This window comes from Carettochelys insculpta, chromosome 31 (genome assembly GCF_033958435.1).
Source record: "Carettochelys insculpta isolate YL-2023 chromosome 31, ASM3395843v1, whole genome shotgun sequence".
In the NCBI taxonomy this organism is placed as follows: Eukaryota; Metazoa; Chordata; order Testudines; family Carettochelyidae; genus Carettochelys; species Carettochelys insculpta.
Window position 1 is genome coordinate 13,174,520 of NC_134167.1, and position 17,734 is coordinate 13,192,253.

The window sequence follows — 17,734 nt, forward strand, 5'->3', positions numbered from 1 at the left end:
GCCCAGCGTGGGCGTGCAGCTGGCAGGGCGCCCCCTTCGTGCCCTTCTCTGGCGACACCAGGGCCGACCCACACGCCGCAGCCCCAGCCCCAGCCCCTCCGCGCCCCCCAGCCGTGCGCCCCGGGTGGGGGGGACCTGAGGCAATGCACCAGTGCCCACACGCTCCCCCTCTGTGGCTGCTCCGGAGCCCTGGGCGGGGGCGCACCCCCCCCATGCCCAGGGGGCGAGCTGTGCCAGCCGGGAGCCCCCCCCAGCCCACGCTCGCCGGGAACCCGGGCCCCCCAGCGCTGCGGGAGGGGCTGGGGGAGCCCCGCCGAGGCGGCTGCCTAAAAATACCGGCGCGGCAGCAGCCTATAAATACGCGGGGGGGGGCGGGGGGGGGGTCTAGGGTTTCTGGCCGAGGCCCCGCTGCAGGGCTGGGGCCATTCTCCAGATGGCTCCCATTCCTACCGCAACGTGCGTCACGGCGGCGGCCAGGCGCGCCCCCGGCGCCCCCCTGCCCCCCGGGCCGCGGGGAGGGGCGGCCCCCCAGGAGGGGACCCCCCCAGGCCCCCCCCGGAGCCAGCAGCCAGCGCCCAGCCTCCCCGGCCGCCCCGGGGGCGGGTGACCCCCAGCGCGGCCGTGCGCCCCTTCCCGTGCGCCCCTGGCCGTGCGCCGGGTCCTTACTTGCCGATTTCCTCGTACAGCTGGTACTCGTCGGTGAAGCGGGTGCAGGTCACGGGAGTTGCCATCGCGGCTGGCGCTCCGCTCCGCACTGAGCTGGGCTCGGCTCCGCCTGGCAGCGGGGAGGGAGGGGCGCGCAGGGGCGGGGGCAGCTGCCTCCCAGCCCGCCGCGCTGCGCTGCGCTCCGCCGGCCGGCGAGTCCCCCCCCCCCGCCCCACTCCACCCCCCGGCACCGCCCCCGGGGACCCCGCAGCCGGCGCCCCCCTGCGCCTGGGGCGGTGCCACCCCGCGGTGCCCCGGTGGGGGTAGTGCCAGCCCCATGCCCCCCCTCCACTCCCCCCTGCCAGGGAGAGGGACGTGGGGCTGGGGCTAGGCTGGGGGCGCTGGGCCCTCTCTGGTTCCAGCAGGGGCCAGCCGGGCGGGGCTCTGCTGGGAGGGCACCTTGGCCACTGCCCTGGGATGTGGGCCCAGCAGCCAGGCAGGGTGCTGGGGCTTGTACAGCTCCCAGGGTATTTCCAGGCTCCCTCCTGGCCCCCCAGGCCCTCAGCATCTGCCAGGAGGGGGTTCGCCCACCTGCAGAGGAGCTCTGGGCAATGGACCCCCCCACAGCCAGAGCCAGGGGGGCCCAGGGACTGGACTGGGTCCCATCTGTGCAGACAACTCCCCCTGGGCCAGCCCAAGCTGCACCCTCAGCACCCACCCCAGAGCCTCCCCCCATCCCCAGGCCTCCAGTTCCTGCACCGTTCTCCTCCCACAGACATACGTACCAAGAGACGTATGAAAATAAAACAGCCAAGGTACAATGGTGCTGTGCAGGTTCCCTGGGCCTGGAGCTCTGGGCCTCAGTTTCCCCAGCCAAGAAATGGGAACAGTGGTACTGTCTGCCTGGCGAGCTGTGTCCGTGCGAGGAGCTGGGGTTGATTTTGGATGCTGGAGAACAGAACTGCAGGGGTCTAGGGCCTGGGGCCGGAGTCGCAGCTCTGGGCAGGTCTTTGGCTCTGCCATGGCTCAGTGCAGCAGACAAGAGCCTGCACCTGCCCCTTTCACCCCTAACTTGGTGCAGCCCCCTGGCCAGACCCCTCTGGCATAGGGGCCTGGGTGCTGGGGGCCAGCCAGCGCGTCGGGCCCACAGGTGGCAATGGGCTCACCCAGGCCCCGGCTGAGCCCTGAAGAGTGGATAATCCCACCCCCACCCCGCCACTCTGGAGGGATATCTTGGCTGGCTCTGCTGCAGGCCGGAGGGGGCTGGCGTATTCCCACGTGGGTCTCAGCACCTCCAGGGAGGAGCTGGCTGGGGAGGTATTGGCACTCCAGCTGTCCTGGTGGGGCCGGGATGGAGCAGGGTGTGACTATGCGGCACTGGCGGGGGGGAGAGGCGTATTTGCCCTCGGCCGGTGCTCAGGGGAGCCACCAGGGAACGTCAGCATCTGTGATCCAGAGCATCAGGAGGAGACCCAAAGAAACCCACAGGATCAGCCCAGCAGGGCAGCCCTGATGGACTCTGGAGCCCCACATCACAGGTTTGCATTTCCCGTGCACCATACTGGGGGGAGGTGGTGCACCCCCTCCTGGCTGAGCAGGACGCAGCAGCTTCTTCCTCTGACACCGCTGCCTGTGCTTGCTCCAACCCAGGCTCCCAGCTCAGTCCTCTGGCGGCGTCTTTCCAGGGCAAACCAAGAGGCAGGGCCTAGCCCTGGCCTTCGCCCCACTCTGGGTTCAACAGTCCTGACTGTGGCCACTTTGCAGCAGGGGTTTGAGTGTCCCCTTCGTGGGGGGTCTGGAGCAGCGTTCCCTGTATGCTGAGCACTTATGTTCAGGCACGGCCCAGCCTGTGTTTCTATGGGTGGTGCGCCTCCGTGCAATAACAAAATTTATTCCACCCTGGAAGGTCAAAACTAGAACACAGGTCAGGAGGGGAATCAAGGTTCTCCTCCAGCTTCCAGTCCAGCGACCCTGGCTAAGCAGCAAGGTGCTGCCCCCATAGAATCTGTGGTCCTGGGCCCCTGTTACTGGCCTTTGGTAGCTAGCCGGCAGGGCTGTTCCTGGGTTCCTCCTGCTAGACTCTCCCCCCGTCCCTAGCGTGTCTCTGCTCCTGGCAGCGGCATGGTATCTCAGCCACTTAACTGGGGAAAGTAGCCAGCCAGCCCCTTGGCTGCCGGCTGTCAGAGCAGCTGAAAACTCAGGAGAGTTCAAAGGTGGCTCTTTGCAGAGGGCTCCTGGCCAGGGGAAAGAGGCTTGCTTTCTTTTTTTTAAATTAAAGCGGAGAGTCTCACGCGGTCCGGGAGCTGGGGCTTTGAGACGCACGGCCGAGCTCGCAGGGGAATCCAAAGTGACTGAGATGAGCTGCACAGCCTAAAGCGAGGGAGCCTTACAGCGGCTGCGGGAGAGACCCCCCGTTTCCTGGTGTTTGCCACACTGCAGCCTCTCCACACGGCCCAGGGGACTGCGTCCTCAGGAGTATTTCTTGGGGTGCCAGGACCCTTGTTTATTTCTTCCCTTGCCCTTTCCATGGCAGGATCTGCCTTCTCCCAGCACCCCAGGCAGCAGGGAAATGTTAGTTAGCTCCCGATTGGGAAACTGAGGCACAGGGCAGCAAAATGACTTGCTGAAGGCCCCAGGAAGTCCATGATGGCCAGTGGTCTCCCAGGCGCTCTAACCACCGGGACATTCTTCCTCCTTGGAAGTGTACGGACCGGGGGCGGGGTCTGTTACGCTCTGTGCACCGCGGGGCCCGGAGCACGCCTGGTCCCCGGGCGCTGGAGTGAGAACCGTGATTATTAACAAGTGACCGGCGCACAGGCCCTGTGTTTCAGTGCGTGTGACGCTGTCCCTGGCAGCTGGGAATGGTTTTTTAATTCTCCAGCCTGGTGCTAAGGTGGGTTTCTCGAGGGGGGTCAGTTAATTAACAAGCTGTTTAAAAGACTGAAAAACAGCGTACCTGGGTGAAACAGAAATGCTGGCACAGGGGGCCAGATCTGGGCGCCTTCCAGTTGAGCATAAGTCGTATGGGGCATTGGTGAGAAAGAAGGCAAAGCCAGTCTGTTCACTGAACTGGTGCATGGGAAACCCTTCCAGCCTTCCCTTCAGGCCCAGGCCTAAGCCGGCCGGTGGTGGGGACCAGCCACTAGAGGGTGTGATGCAGCTGTTTTCCAGCCAGCAGGAGGGAAGAGGGGATGCAGGAGTCTGGCCCTAGAAGGGGAGGTGATGTCTAGTGGTTAGACCCCCATGCAGCAGTGGGGCTGAAGCAGATGTGGGGGATGGCTTGTCATCCCAGTTCTACCCAGCACGCAGCCTCACAGCGACTGGGCGGGGGAATCGGGCTGAAAGGAACTTTCCTGCCTGCTCGGGAGCCGGGAGGCCGATGGGCACAGACACAAACCAAAGTGCCCAGCGAGGAGAGTCCAGCATCGGAGCCCAACCCGAGAACAGGGCCCAAAGGAGGGGGTCCCACCATTGCAGCGTGGTGTTCACCCCACCACGTCAGTTTGTTTGCATCCAGCTTTGCCAGTGTAAGCCCAGAGGTAATGTAATAGAATGGGGTTTTCTGGGCACAAGTCGAGAAGTCAATCCAGGTACCTTTGCTTAAAATCCGGCCACTCACAGCCCCAAGCTGGGATTCCCGTCGCACTAAGGCAAATCCAACCAGCCACCACAGCACCTCTGCCAGCCCTTGGGCCAGCCAGACACCACACAAGCAAACCGCCAGACTTCCCAGCTGCTGCACCAGCCTGGACCAGCAACCCCCAAATTAAGGTGAGAGGCACTTAAGCCTATTTTACCCAATACCACACAGATTCTTCCAGACCCCAAAGGGCCCAGCCCCAGACCTCGGTCAATATTTACTGGGATCTTACCCAAATCAGCCACACGCACCAATCCTTGAGATTTCACAGCTAAAGCTTTATTGATAAAAAACAGAGAGAACCAGGTAGAGAGAAGGATTGTTCAAATGATAATGTACATGCATCAGTCAGAACCACCGGTGCAGCCAGCGGTGTGATTGGCTGCTGCTTGGAAGTCTCTGAAAGCTCATTTCAGGTCACACAGATTCAGTCCCTGGAACATTGTCCATCTGGCTGCTGGGGGCCACATGCTGAGACATGGAGGACTCTGCTAAGTCCTCAGCATTGTTCACTCTTGTGTTGTCTCTTCTGTTCCCTCAGTTCTGGGGCAAAGCCCCTTTTTCCTCCCATCATCCCTTGCAGGGCCACCCCCACCTGACCCAGGTGGGCTGTGGTGGCAAACTGGCCTCGGATGAATCCCAGGAGACGGGCTCCAATTTCTGAACTGGACATGGTCCTTTGTCTCAGTTCAGGTCACTCAACCATTGGGCTGCAGCCCACTGACCGGTCCCAAGCAGCTGGGATGTGGATTCGGTGTCTGAGCACCTGGTTTCCACCCCATTGTTCAGCCCAGTGTCCTGGCTGGGGCTGAGCTCACACCTCCCATTGTGAAGCTCAGCTCTGCAACATTGTCGAACGCAGCTGCAGAGCTAAAATCTAGAACTTTACCTACACACGACACAACAAGGATTCCTGTGGCACCTTACAGACGAACAGACACTTTGGAGCGTAAGCGTTCGTGGGCAAAGACCCACTTCGGCAGATGCATGAGATACAGACTAACGTGGCTACCTCTCTGATACTTGACGCAGACATATAAGCAGCCTACATAGCTTCAGGCGCATCCTCAGCTCTCACTAGACACCTCACACGCCCCCCAGCACATTATTTGGGGCCAAGAGTCACACTGGGCATTAAAATGACTTAAAAGTTCAGCCACGCGGCCGGCGCTGACACCACTGACAAGCAAGCTGCTGTGCAGCCTGGGCTGGGGACCCGCTGGCTTTTAGCTTACGGCTGAGCACCGGGCGTTAGCCCCCTAAGGTCGCAGGTTCATTCCCGCCTGCTGACAAACTGGGTCCGTCAGCCTTACACCGGCACGTGCAGTCTGGGGTGCTGGGGGCTTGTGCTGTTCTGGTTGGTAGGGCTTTGCTGTAACCTGCCCGTGGCTGCCCCTTGCCGAAAAGAGTTGCAAGATGCCATGAAGGTCCTATTTGGAGCCATGCAGCTGAAATGATAGGGCCTGGCAGCTCCTTGAGAGCTGAATACCTTTGAGGGTCAGGGCCTACAGGGCTCTCAAAGCAAACCCAGGCCCGGAAGTGCTGGGCTCTGACCTGCCAGGCCAGGAGGTGTTGGCTGGAGCCATGCGGGTTGAACCTGGGAGAAGCCTGGAGCCTGCAGTCAAGTGAGGAAGGAGGCCAAGGCAGTGATGGACTCGCTTGTTCACCCGCACTTGCTCTCTGTGGCATGTAATGCTTCGTACCCTGGTGGTGCTGCTCACCCAGGAATGGTAACGGGCAGTAGCAGGTGAGCTGCCAAAGCAAATGGGTGGCAAGCAGGGTTCCCGCAAATTGTTTCCATCGTTGGGTGGAACAAGTGTTATTTGCACCGTGGCACGTGTGGATTTGCACCACCAAAAGAAACACACGCTGCCGGCTGTGGGGGCTCTGCTAATCAGCTGGGCAGCACCTGGATCTCTCCTGGGCAGCTGCCCAAATGGGGGAACGCTGGTGTCAACAAATCCCCTGTGGCGTGTCTCTGAGCCAGAGAGAGCCTTTAGGCAGAGCACAGGCCAGAAGGGGGCTTGGAGTCGGGTGCAAAGGAATTGCCTTCGGTCCGTCTGTTGCCTGGGGGAAGAAAACAGGACTTCGTAACTAAACGCTGCCGCCGAGGATGCCTGTCTTCAGCAGGTATCGGAGGGGTAGCCGTGTTAGTCTGGATCTGTAACAGCAACGAAGGGTCCTGTGGCACCTTATAGACTAACAGAAAAGTTTTGAGCATGAGCTTTCGTGAGCACAGACTCACTTCATCAGATGCTGGTCTTGGAAATCCAGCTGCATCTCCCCCACAACGAGAACAACTCACGGAATTCCTCATCTCGGCTACTGCTCAGGTCCAAAAGGGGTGAGATTCTGGCAGGCCAGATCCCGACTCCTGCAAGGCACCGTGAGCTCCGCTGAACCCCGAAACATACATAGGCCGGCACGCCTGTGCCTTGGTATTGTTTCATTAGAATAACAAGAGCCCTCTTGAAACTTTAGGAGCTACTCGTCAATTGCGGCATGCGTTAATTTCACTGGTGAATATACCTCCTAACACAGGGTAGGGCTCTTGAGTGTTTGCTCAGCAATGGTCAATCGCCAGCCAGGAGAGCAGCGCAGAAGGGAAAGGGAAAACCCATCCACATCAGACGACCCTTCTGGGATAAAGGACTTTGTTGCTTCCCCTACCACAGCCCTTCGGCAGGAAGAGGGGTTGTGCAGCTGAATTCCTCTCACTAGCTGAGTCTGCAACTCAAAGAAGAAGGAATTTAAAAAGCCTGAGTATGGAGGACTGGATATTTTGTGTTGCTTGCACCCTGAGGGGTGAGGGTTACCAGGCATAAGCCCCAGATCCCACACTTGGCCAGGGTTAGCCCTAAAGGACAGCAAGCCGGCTTCCGAAAAAAACTTGTATTACTTTTTGAAGCTTAAGGTTGGAATTCCTTTGAGTGTGTCTCTGTCGACTGGCTTTAAATTTGTAAATAAGGCTTGGATTTCCTTTTTCGAGGTAATAAACCTTGAGCTAGTGTGAGGCAGTGGAGGGGGGGTGAGGTTTATTCCCATGGTTAGGTAGCCTGTGTTTCCTGATGCTCTGCAGTAACACCAGGTGGTGCCTCAGTTTCCCTGGGCACAGCATCGGCGCAGGGCAGGGAGGGGAGTTTGGGTGTGAGGACGTCTCACACGCAGACAATGGGGCTCCAGGCTTTTGGTAACCCAGGCAGCCAGGTGACCCCTTTCTTCCCCAGGACACAGGCCAAAGGTGGGAGGAGGGGCCTGGCGGGTTGAACTGGAACTGGGCTAGGAGTGGGGCACTCTGGGCTGGCTGGAGAGGGGGCCAGGGCCCAGCTCGGGGACCCCTCTGGCCCCTTGTCCCCAAGACAGATGGTGCTGGTGGCTTCTGGTTCCTGTGCTGACAAGTCTGTCCCGTGCCAGGTCTGTCGCCTGAGAACCTCCTGTTCCCCGGCCGGGTGAGAGTCACGGCTGCCTGCAGGTGGGGGCCGGGCCTGGGGACCCCCACGCTCCATGACTGCTAGTTTTTTACAGGATCAGTGTCTTTGGTGTGACGCATCGGGTGCAATGGGACGGGTAAGTGACTGCTTCTTTGGGACCGTGGGATTTTCAGTGTAAGGGACCATCGATCACAGAGACAAGCTTACTTAGGCGACAAGACAGCTCAGGGGGCTCAAGGGGCAGCTCAGTCTATGCTTGGGCTGGCGCAGCTGCAGGACAGCAGGGATCCCAGTAACTCCCGCGTGGCTAGGCAAATACCCCTCCTCTGGCAGGGCACGAGCCGGGACTCCAGCAGGGAGCAGAGGTGAAGAAATCCCTGCTGGATCTATGGCCCTGGCCTCTCAGGTTGTAGTTTCCATGTGTCTGTGCCCACCATGGCATCTCCCCAGGCCAGGCTGGCCAAGAGATACACTGCTCTACCCAGGAGCCCACCAACACTGCCCTCAGCACCCTGCACCTGCCAGGGCCACGGTTGCCGGCTCCCAAGAACGGCCCCTTGGCTCCGCTGCAGCCTTGCCTGTTTTTCCCAGAAGCCACCTCCAGGTGGTTTCCCACTTCCAGGCCTCCGCCAAGACGTGGATCTAACCGCGCCCGGAGAAGGGAGCAAACAGCAGTTCCGGCGTGGCTGGGCTCCGGTTCATGTTAAGGGGCCAGGGCACCTGTTGGGGGCTGCAGTTAGCCTGCCCTGAATGGCTGCGCCTGCTCCCTCCCCTCGCCACATGGGCCACGTCTACGGCGAGAGCTCAGGCTGCAGGAAAGCCAAGGGAAGGAGGACCGAGCTGGCTGTGCCCTCGCCCTCAACCCACATGCGGTGCCCTCAGCCGAAGCATACGGCTGCGTGCAAATCAGGGGTGAATCTGCTAAATAGCTGGTTGGATATTTGCATAAAATGTGAAACTGGGAGCTGCACAGAAGTGGACATCTCTGCAGAGCTTGAGGGGCTTGTGCATGGCCGGGAGCGTGTCCCAGCCGGGTGGCCCCGTGGCAGGGAGCGTGTCCCAGGCTGGTGCCTGGCTGTGCTGCAGGCTGGGTACCGTATGGCGCCTAGGGAACTGATTAACACACGAACACTTTGCCCAGCCCTTCTGCGCCCTGCACTCCCCATCCACCGCCTCTTCCCAACCATCTCCCTCCTCCTTAAGGGAGGGCAGCAGCCTCCCCCGACCCCAGCCTCTCTCCCCCATGCCCTGCAAGAAGTGGGCACACCCCACGTGCCAGGGCACCGGCACCCAAGCCCCCAACCCAGCTCTGCACTGCCTGCCCACTGGCACGGAGGGAGGACAACTCCTCTGCCCCTTGGGCTCAAGAAGCCAGCAGGAGCTACAGCATCCCTCGGCAGCACAGCATGAGGCCAGGCTGGGCGGGAAGGGGGGAGCCCGAGGGGAGCCCTGCCAGGCAGGCAGCTGGCACTGCTGTTGCCATGGGGGCGGCACAAAGCCCAGTTGTATTTGGGCTTCCTTTGCCAGCAGAGCCGGCGTCACTGGGAGACCGAGGCAGCTGCAGCCGAGGCGCAGGGGTGGTGCGGACACCCTGGGTGCAGGCCCCAGACCCTGCCTATGCAGGGCACAGAGGAGACATCGCCCCCGGGGTGAGGAACCCAGTCAGCGTAGGGGGGCCCTTTCCCTGCTCGGTGCCGGACCCTTCCCACTCAGCTCTGCCTAGCCCCCCCGAACACCCCTCCCTCCTGTCTGCCTTCACCCCCCCTTTCCTGCCTGCAGCCTGTCCTCTCCTCTGCTCCCCGAGCCCAGGGGGAGGGGGGCAGCCTCCCCACGGGCCCCTGGGGCTGTGGTGAAGCCCATGGACAGGTTGGGGTGCAGCACCCCAGTCCCCATCGCCATGGAAATGCTCAGCCCCCCCAGCTCCTGCAGGAAAACAGGGCAGGGCAGCTCCCCCCCCAGCAAAGCAAAGGTAGGAGAGGACCCGGGGCAGCTGCAGGAACCTGCAGCTCATGCTGCTGAGATGTGGTGAAGGACCCCGCGGCCTAGTCCCCCCGGCCCCTGCTGCTTCCTTTCTCCCAGGGCATCCTGGGAAGTGCTGATGGCCTTCGGGGCCAGCACTCACCCCTGCCAGGCCCACACCCTCCAGGCCCTGGGCCTTGCCCCTCTCTTGCCCTCGGTCCCCAACGCCTAGCGAGAGCGCTGGGGATCAGCCCTGCTGCCAGCTGGGGGGTGAGGCCAGCTCTCCCACTCCCCTCACAGCCTGCCTGTGGTGCATCTCCCCCGAGCTCTGCGTTAGCATTGGACCACTGGGGCGGACAGGCTCCATTTTCCCCAGCATTCACTGCAGCCGAGTCAGGCTTTGATGGCAGAGGCTGGGGGCCGGCTCCCGCCCAAGAGCAGCCCCTTGGGGGTAGTGGGAGGCTGGGTTGGCGGCGCAGGACATTGCTTACCGGGGAGAAAGTGCTGAAGGCCTCGTCCATCTCGGGGCGAAAGGCGCCCAAAAGCCACCGGCCAGGGCACAAGCGTGACCAGTTCCCGTGGGAAATGAGGCTGCCCATGGCAGAGGAGGCCTTCACCCCAGGAGCCATCTCCCTCCAGCCCCACCGCTGGTCTGGAAGACGTGGCAGCCAAACCCAGCCTGGGGCTCGCTGCCGGCTGAGGTCCAGGCCTGTGCTCTACAGGGGCCTGGACTGGACGGGTACAGCGGTCCCTCCTGGCCTTGAACTCCAACTCGACGACGGCCTGGGCGAGGAGGGCACCAAAGGAATCGGAGAGAACAAAAGGCCCGTGGCTGCGCCTAGCGCCTTTCGCCCTCTGCTCCGGGCTGGCATTCGCTGGCCCGACTCCTCGGGGACCAGGGACGTTCCTGGGGCTTCCAGGCAGCCTGACTCAGCCCCTCGCTGCAGACCTGCAAGTGGGTCCCCTAGGCATGAAATGCCCCTTCTAGCCCCCAACAACCCCCCGGCCTTGCCAGCCATCCCTCCCCTCCCCCAGCCACCCACCCAGCTGGAGCCTGGACTCTTTCCAGTGCCCTTGTACAGGGGGAGCAGCAGCAGCCAGGGCCCAATCCAGCCCCAGGCTGGCCCTAGGACGGGGCTGGGTTCCTGGCACTGAGACACAGCCACACACTGCTCAGGTAAACATGTTTATTGCAAAGCAAGGAGGTGACGGACAAAGCCCAAGGCAGCCTGCCTGGGGCGCTCTTCAGAGGAGGCTGGTGCTGCCTGCCAGGGGTTCGTGGAGCGGGCTGGGCGGTAACACGAGAGTAAAGCAGGCTGCACCTCCCACACCACGCTGGCGGCTGGAGGCGCTGCCCTGTGGGCCACCCCGGCCCGGGGCGAGACCCCGGAGAAGAGGAGACAAGGAAGAAGGAAGCTAGAGTGACCAGTAAGTAGCCTCTGGGCTGCAGAAGGAAGGGACCCAGCCGGGCCCAGGAGGGGAGCCGGCCAGAAGAACACAAGACTGTGATGGAGAGGGGGCGGAGTCAGGCCCAGGGACTCTTCCGGTTGTGCCCCCAGGAGCTGACGGAAAGGGGGGGGTGTTTGTGTCAACCCCAGCCTGAAACCCTGGGCGCACAGGTGCCCCGGCGGCTGGGCTGCTCCATTGCTGCTGGGGCAGGGAGGCTGAGCTGAGCTCCCCTGGGCGCTAGCTCAGCAACCGGCAGCGCTGAGCTGCAGTGACCCCGAGCTAGTGCCCAGTGCCAGGCAACCACCACAGGACCCGGAGGGCGTGAGAGGGGCGTACTGGGAAGGACAGCTGCAATCCCCCTTCACCCCATTCTGCGGTCCAACCCTGCAGGGGACTCAGCCGCCAGGGAGCTTGTGTAGCTTTACACGCCCTCCAGGAAGGAGGCCGAGGAGCCCTCTGGCCTGGCGGCCAGCGAGCTGCGTTTCCACACCTATTACAGGCCGGGTCCCAGCATGGAGCCTGCCGCTTGCCTGCCTAGACGGCAGCTGCTGCTAACGTGCCAACCTGCAGCCTTTCGGGCCGAGAGGTGTCCCTGCAGCAGCCGCCTGCCCCAGGTGGAGGGTGGCTGGCGAGTTTGGGGCAGGCCCGGTCCAGGGCCTGGGGCTAGGGTAACGCGCCTCATTTTGCCCTCACTCCCGAACTCAGCGCCCTGTGCTTCGAGAGCTCCCAGGCTCCACAGGCCGGATGCTCTAAGCTGAGCCGTCCTCCCTGCAGCTGGGCTGGGCCGCCCTAGCCAGCACCCTGAAAACAATGGTGTGGACAGGGCCACCCCACCCTGCCCAAGATGTGGGAGCTACTGGGCCCACACAGTAAGGCTCAGAGCAAGAGCCTCGGGCTGGTTCTGCTCAGGCTGGCGGCCTCAAAGTCCTGCTGCCCTGTGGTTGTGCTGGGGAGGACTGGTCCCAGCTGCTGCCGAGAGACCTTTACTGGTGCTCAAGGAGGCAGCTGTGTGCCACCCACACAGGCGTGAGTGGATTATGAGAAGGAGCTGGGAGGGAGAGGAGGGACCACAGAGTGGGACTGGGCACCAGTGGGAAAGAGCAGGTAAGATGCTAGGAGGAAGCCAACAGGTGCTGGCTGGGCCCCGCACCCAGGGGAGGGTACAGGGAGCTAGAATCGGACAGGCACCAAGACTGGGACTGAAGGGAGGAGCCTGGGGCGCAGAGCTGGGACTGGGGAACGGCCCCGGGACAAGGAGCCAGGGCGGGGGAGGAACAAGGCCACGTTGGAAGGGGCAAAGCAGGAGGCGGCAAGCTTGGAAGGAGCAGGCAAAGTAAGTTGTGCCCCCAGTATTCCTCTCCCACTCTGGCATGGGACCCAGAAGTCCTGTCCCAGCAGCAAACAGCAGTCAGCCCCACAGGGGGAGCACCCGGCCCCCTCTTGGGCTGCTCCACAGCCAGGATAACAACCTACTACTGCGGTCACGTGGCAGAAGACGGGGAGGAGGGGTGGAACAAGGGCCCTTCCCTGCTGCTGACAGACCATTCCGCAGGCTGGAAATCCAGCTTGTTCTAAAAGACGCCCACGCCCCCCACCAGGACGTGCCACAGGCCGGACAGGCTCACCCGGCAGAAGGGCAGGGCACCCCCAGCCTCAGAGAGGACTCTGGTGAAGTGCACTGTGGGGCAGGAGAGCCCTGTAGGGTGTGGCTACTCTGCTGCTGGGACAGGCTCCCCAGCCTGCGCAGGCCCACACATGGCCCGGGGAAGCTGGGCCCTGCTGCCCCTTGCAGGACACCCCAGGCTGGGCTGCAGCGTGGCCCCCTCAGGAGCAGGGTCTCACTAAAGCAGCTGCTCGTTTGGGCAGCCCCCTGCGCCACCTGCAGGGCTCGGTCTTCACACGCCCCAGCTGCGCCAGGCAGGAGAGGCGGCAGGGGCTGGAGGCCTCTGCAAACCGGCGCCCGACGCTGGGCTAGCCACACAAGCAGAGGCCGGGGCCAGGGTGGTACGTGATCTCTGCCACGCTCATACCACGTTACCCCAACCAGCAACCCAGCTGCCAAGGCCGACAGAGACCCGGCACCCTACGGATGGGCACACTACTACACTCAGGTCCCATGCCAGGCCGGGCCGGGCCGGGGTACCACCCCGAGTGCTGCTAGACGCCAAGGCCGCAGCTTGTCCCTCCCACGGGCAGCGTCCCGGCTCGGGGCCTGGCTCCCCAGAGGCAAGGCAGATGCAGGCCAGGCACCTCACCAAGCAGCAGCTAGTCCTGAAAAACAACAGCCGCCCGCGTCCCCTCCTCCCCCGGCAACCAGGAGGCCGTCGCCAGCGAGCGAGAGAATCGCTACGGCCGCCGCTGGTTGCCGTGGAGACAGAGGACATCGTTCTGCATTTGCTAGGCTTCCCCCACATGCATCACACGCACCACGCCGGCCCGGGGGAAGGAGGCGTCCACGTTCCCGCCAACCACGCTGTCTGCGCTCTGCCCCCGCGGGCAGCGCGAGGGAGGGGGAAGCCCGGAATTCACCCCCAAGCTAGCAGGTCACATACAGCAGTGCTGGCCTAGGCTCCGGTCCGGGGGCGGACGCGCTCTCCCTTCCTCGCCGGGCGCGGTCAGAACTGCACGGCCCCAGCGGAGATGTTGAACATGGCGGGGTCGAACTTCTGGCCCCGGAACGGGGAGCCTTCCACGTCCCAGCCCTTCTTCAGCATCTCGTGCACCTTCTGAAAGCACAACGCCTGGGGGTCAAGGGCAGGGAGGGAACAGCCGGCTGACAGCCAGGGCCCCCCGCCATCCCCGGCCTGGCACCCACACGGCTCTCCGAAACCCCCGGCTAAGGCACCTCCCCCACAGCTGTCCCAGCCCACTTCTGTGCCAAGCGCAGGGGTGCCACAGAGGGTCCATGGGTCCTTTCCCAGAGAGCTCTGCACTTCCACTCCCCGAGTCCTGCCCAGCCTGCAGGGACTGGCCAAGACAACCTCTCGAGGTCCCTTCCAAGCCTGGGACTCCAGGTCAGAGCCGCACCAGCCCTTCTCGTCCTGCATGGAAGCCACCTTTTCTAGCGGCCAGCCCTGCTGGGCCTCATCACCATGGGAGCCCACTGCACTGGCAGCTGCTTACTCATGGCAGGGGACGGTCACTGGGACAATGGGGAGCCCCGCTCCACTCTGGAGATGTAAAGCCATTGGCCAGGCCTAGGGAGCCTGGTCTCCCCAAGTCGGGGGAAGGCAGCGGCAGGGCTGTGTCCCTCTGACACCAGGTGGGGCAGGACCCTGTCCTCTGCTGGCCAGCCCCAGCCCTCAGGGCCATTTCGCCAGCTGCTACGAGGCGAGGTGGGCTGTTACTGGAGGCTCTGGGTGCAGCTCAGCTGGTTCTGAGCGAATGGTCTCAGACCTGCCCACCCCTCTCTGCCCCGCTGTGACGTACGAGGCCCCTGTTGCTGGCAACCCGTGGCCAGTCCTCTGCAGACCGGGTGGCAGGACTCCGCAACTCACGCCTGGGGGGCCGCGAGGCTGGGGAGCTGGTGATGTTCAGGGCATGGAGGGGGCAGGAGAGGCGCGCGGGGAATATGAGAGGGGGCTCGCGAGCTGCAGCTGGCTGCAGGGTCCAAGGGGGGCCGGGGGAGGGGTGCACAGAGGGGAGATGGAGGTGTCAGCCCGGCACCCGGACAGTGTCCAGGCAGCATAGGGCTCTCCCGCGTGCACGGCAGAAGAGGAAGTTGTCAATAGCAACAAAAGTCAATGCCAGGCACAAAGGTGGCTCAGTTACCTGGAGCTGGCTCCCAGGGAGGGGTCCATTCCAGCCAGAGCAGCTGGGGCCCTTCAGGGAGCCGGGAGAGGTGTATGGCTCCCAGCAGGCAAGGGGAGGACGAGCTTCATGCCAGCGGCCTCCAGCCTTCACACGCGCAAGCACGAGCCCCCCTCACTTGCCCAAGGCCCCGCTCTGCTCACTCCAGCCCCTTCTCTCCTGCCCTCCCACGGGGCTGGGGTAGGAGGTGCTGGCTCCGAGGGGGTTCCAGGCTGGGGTGCAAGAGGTGGCTCTGGTTTGGGGGTGCAGGCTCAGAGCGGACTCCGGGCTGGGCTGGACCTACCAGCTCGTGGCTCTGGGGCTTGCCCTGCAGTTTCTGGTGGTAGTCGAAGGTCAGCCTGTCCAGCACGGCGTGCTCCTCTTCATCCACCGTGGCCATGGAGCGCTCTTTGTTGATCTTATCGATGTCGATCTGCTCCTCGCCCTCCAGGATGGCGCTCCACCAGTACTCCCCCACCTTGTTCAGGTTGATCTGGGGACAAAGCCCAGCCACAGCACCGTCAGCCTGGCCAGCCGGAGGCCAGGCGCAGCCAGCCAGGCCGGTCCTGGGCATCGGCTCTAGGTGAGGCACGACTGAGGAGAGGGAGAAATGAGCTCTCCCCATGCCTTGCTGGCGCGTGCAGGGGCGGTGGCGCTCACTCAGCAGCCGCTCTGGAAAAGCAACCCGACAGAGTTTCGCCAGCCAGGCTTTAACCCAGCAAAATCAACAGGCCGGCGGCTCCCCTGCAAGGGGGAGAAATAAATACAGCGCCAGGCTCTATCTGCTGCGCTCATGGAGCTCGCTGCAGACACGGAACCACAGTTCAGGTGTGGTTGCAAACTCCCTCGCCTCTGGCCTCACCGGCGTTTGTCACACCCCCCCGACCCGGTGCTCTGCCCACTAACTCCTGCCTGGGGGGTACCGCTGGAACCCAGAACCTCTCAGTGGCTGCAGACCAAACCCAGCCACTCCGCACAGCTGATTTCCTGTCCTCCTTCCCTTCCGAACACGGACCGGAGCCCCCAGAGATGGCCCGGCCCACGGCTCCGGAGGGGGAATACCTGGCACTTCAGATGGCTGGAAGTGGGTTCTACGTGCAGCGAGAATGGGGAGAGCGCATCTCTCTGGTGGAGTCACGAAGGAGAGGAGCTGAGTCCCGGCCACTGACGGCACTTACGTGGGTGGCGACTTGCCTTGTGAGAACTCTGGACCCGTGTCACATGGGGGGCGGGGGAAGGCCTTCCGGGTGCTCGTTTGGGGAGGGAGGGTGACTGTTGTCCTGCGTTATGAGCCCATCCCAAGTCTGTATACCCGCCCACGCCAGCCCCCAGTCACTGTGCGGCTGCTGCCTGACCACAGCCCTGCCCTCGGCCCCATTCACTCTTCCTTCAGACCAGGGCTCGGCAACCTGCGGCTCTGGACGCTGCTGCCACCGACTCCTCTGTGGCTCCCTGCCCCGCTGCCGCTGAAACAAAGCGGCTCAGTGCAATTGGTTTAAACAGTGGGCAGGGCAGGGAGCCGCGGGCTGGGGGAAGAGCGAAGCCAGCAGGAGGGAAGGGCAGCCGAGTCCGCCCCTGCTGCAGCCCCGCTGAGAAGGAGGCGGCAGCCACAGAGCTGACCGAGCGGTACCGCCTCCTGCTGGCTGAGTGTGAGCGCACACGCCAGTGCAAGGGGCACCTGCAGTTCAAGCCGTGCGAGATCTTCCACAAAAGGGTGAGGAGCTGCCCCACGCACAGCTGGGGGAGCTCTTCAGCTGAGGTGGGCTAAGCCTGGGGGCCGGGGAGCAGATCTAGGCAGGTAAAGCCGGGAGATGGGGGCTGCATTCAGGGCCCAGAGCCTGGGAATGGGGGACCACGGAGGGTTGATGTGAACATTGCTCCCTTCTCCTTAAGAGCCTACTCCCAGGTGCAGCATTTTCCTTGTCCTCATTTGCTCTCCAGTCCAGGGGTAACAGTAATTTCAACTTTCTCACTGGTACAAATCAACGTGCATGTGCTAGTCTTAAAACGGGGAGACGGGAGGTCCGGTCTGACGGTATTTCTGTCTCGTACTCACACGCCTTGCGGCTCCTGAAGGATTGGCTTTCGTAACTGAATGTGAAAAAGGGCTCTTATCCCTATTCCGGTTGCCAATCCCTGCTCCAGACACCGCTTAATCCAGGATTCCTGGTTCTCTCCCCCCATGGGATCTTCCCAGAGGTCCTCTCTCTGTCCTCCTACACCCTTACTACTAGCACAGCCGTTTTACAAAGAGAAACGAGGCATGGACCGGGAACAGACTTGCGTTTGCGATCACCATGAGAAGGGAGCCCTCCAGTCCTGATTCTAGCCGCTGTAGAAGGCTCTCCCAACCCGGAGCGTTTCTAGTAGCGCGGGTCTGCGCGGGCTGGGGGCTTTTTCGGACCTTTCCAGATGCCCTCTGGGTCCCAGCCCGCAAACCGGAAAGGGAAGGGCAGCGCTGGGGAGCGGCGTCTCCCTTCACACACAACTCCCATACGTCTGAATGACTAGACAATAGCCACAGGACGAGTTTTATAACCTGCCCTTCCATGGCACCTTAGCAAGCAACCCCCCACCACAGGGCCGGCTGGTTTTGCAGCCGAGCAGTGCAGGGTATCCAGGATTGTCAGTCAGAGTGGCCTGGGGCCCTGCAGTCAGGGCCGCACCTGCGCGCCCAGCGCACGCCCAGCAGGCAGGCGTCCCTCGGGACTCCAGTCCAGCCGCCGATGCGTCAAACCTCGGGTTGAGAAACGGCTCAAGAACTGGGGGCACAACGGAGCCCCCGGATTGGCTGGCGGTGATGTCATTCCCAGGCCCTGAC

General features: G+C 62.9%; 2 protein-coding genes across 23 annotated transcripts in view; both read right to left on the minus strand.

The window, feature by feature from the left end:
• Positions 1-849, minus strand: part of CAMK2B (calcium/calmodulin dependent protein kinase II beta) — a 114,705-nt gene extending 113,856 nt beyond the window's left edge. For 5 of the 17 annotated variants that reach the window (XM_074981524.1, XM_074981522.1, XM_074981523.1 and 2 more), the window contains exon 1: positions 667-849. In XM_074981524.1, coding sequence (XP_074837625.1) covers positions 667-731 — 65 coding nt within the window. In that variant the 5' untranslated portion in view covers positions 732-849. The remainder of the gene's footprint in view (positions 1-666) is intronic. The other 12 variants (XM_074981521.1, XM_074981520.1, XM_074981517.1 and 9 more) reach the window with 4 other exon arrangements.
• Positions 850-10,848: 9,999 nt separating this feature from the next.
• NUDCD3 (NudC domain containing 3) overlaps positions 10,849-17,734 on the minus strand; it is a 55,187-nt gene continuing 48,301 nt past the window's right edge. For all 6 annotated transcript variants that reach the window (XM_074981649.1, XM_074981647.1, XM_074981648.1 and 3 more), the window contains 2 exons: positions 15,218-15,406; positions 10,849-13,850 (listed from right to left, as the gene is read on the minus strand). In XM_074981649.1, the coding sequence (XP_074837750.1) occupies positions 13,740-13,850; positions 15,218-15,406 (300 nt within the window). In that variant the 3' untranslated portion in view covers positions 10,849-13,739. The remainder of the gene's footprint in view (positions 13,851-15,217; positions 15,407-17,734) is intronic.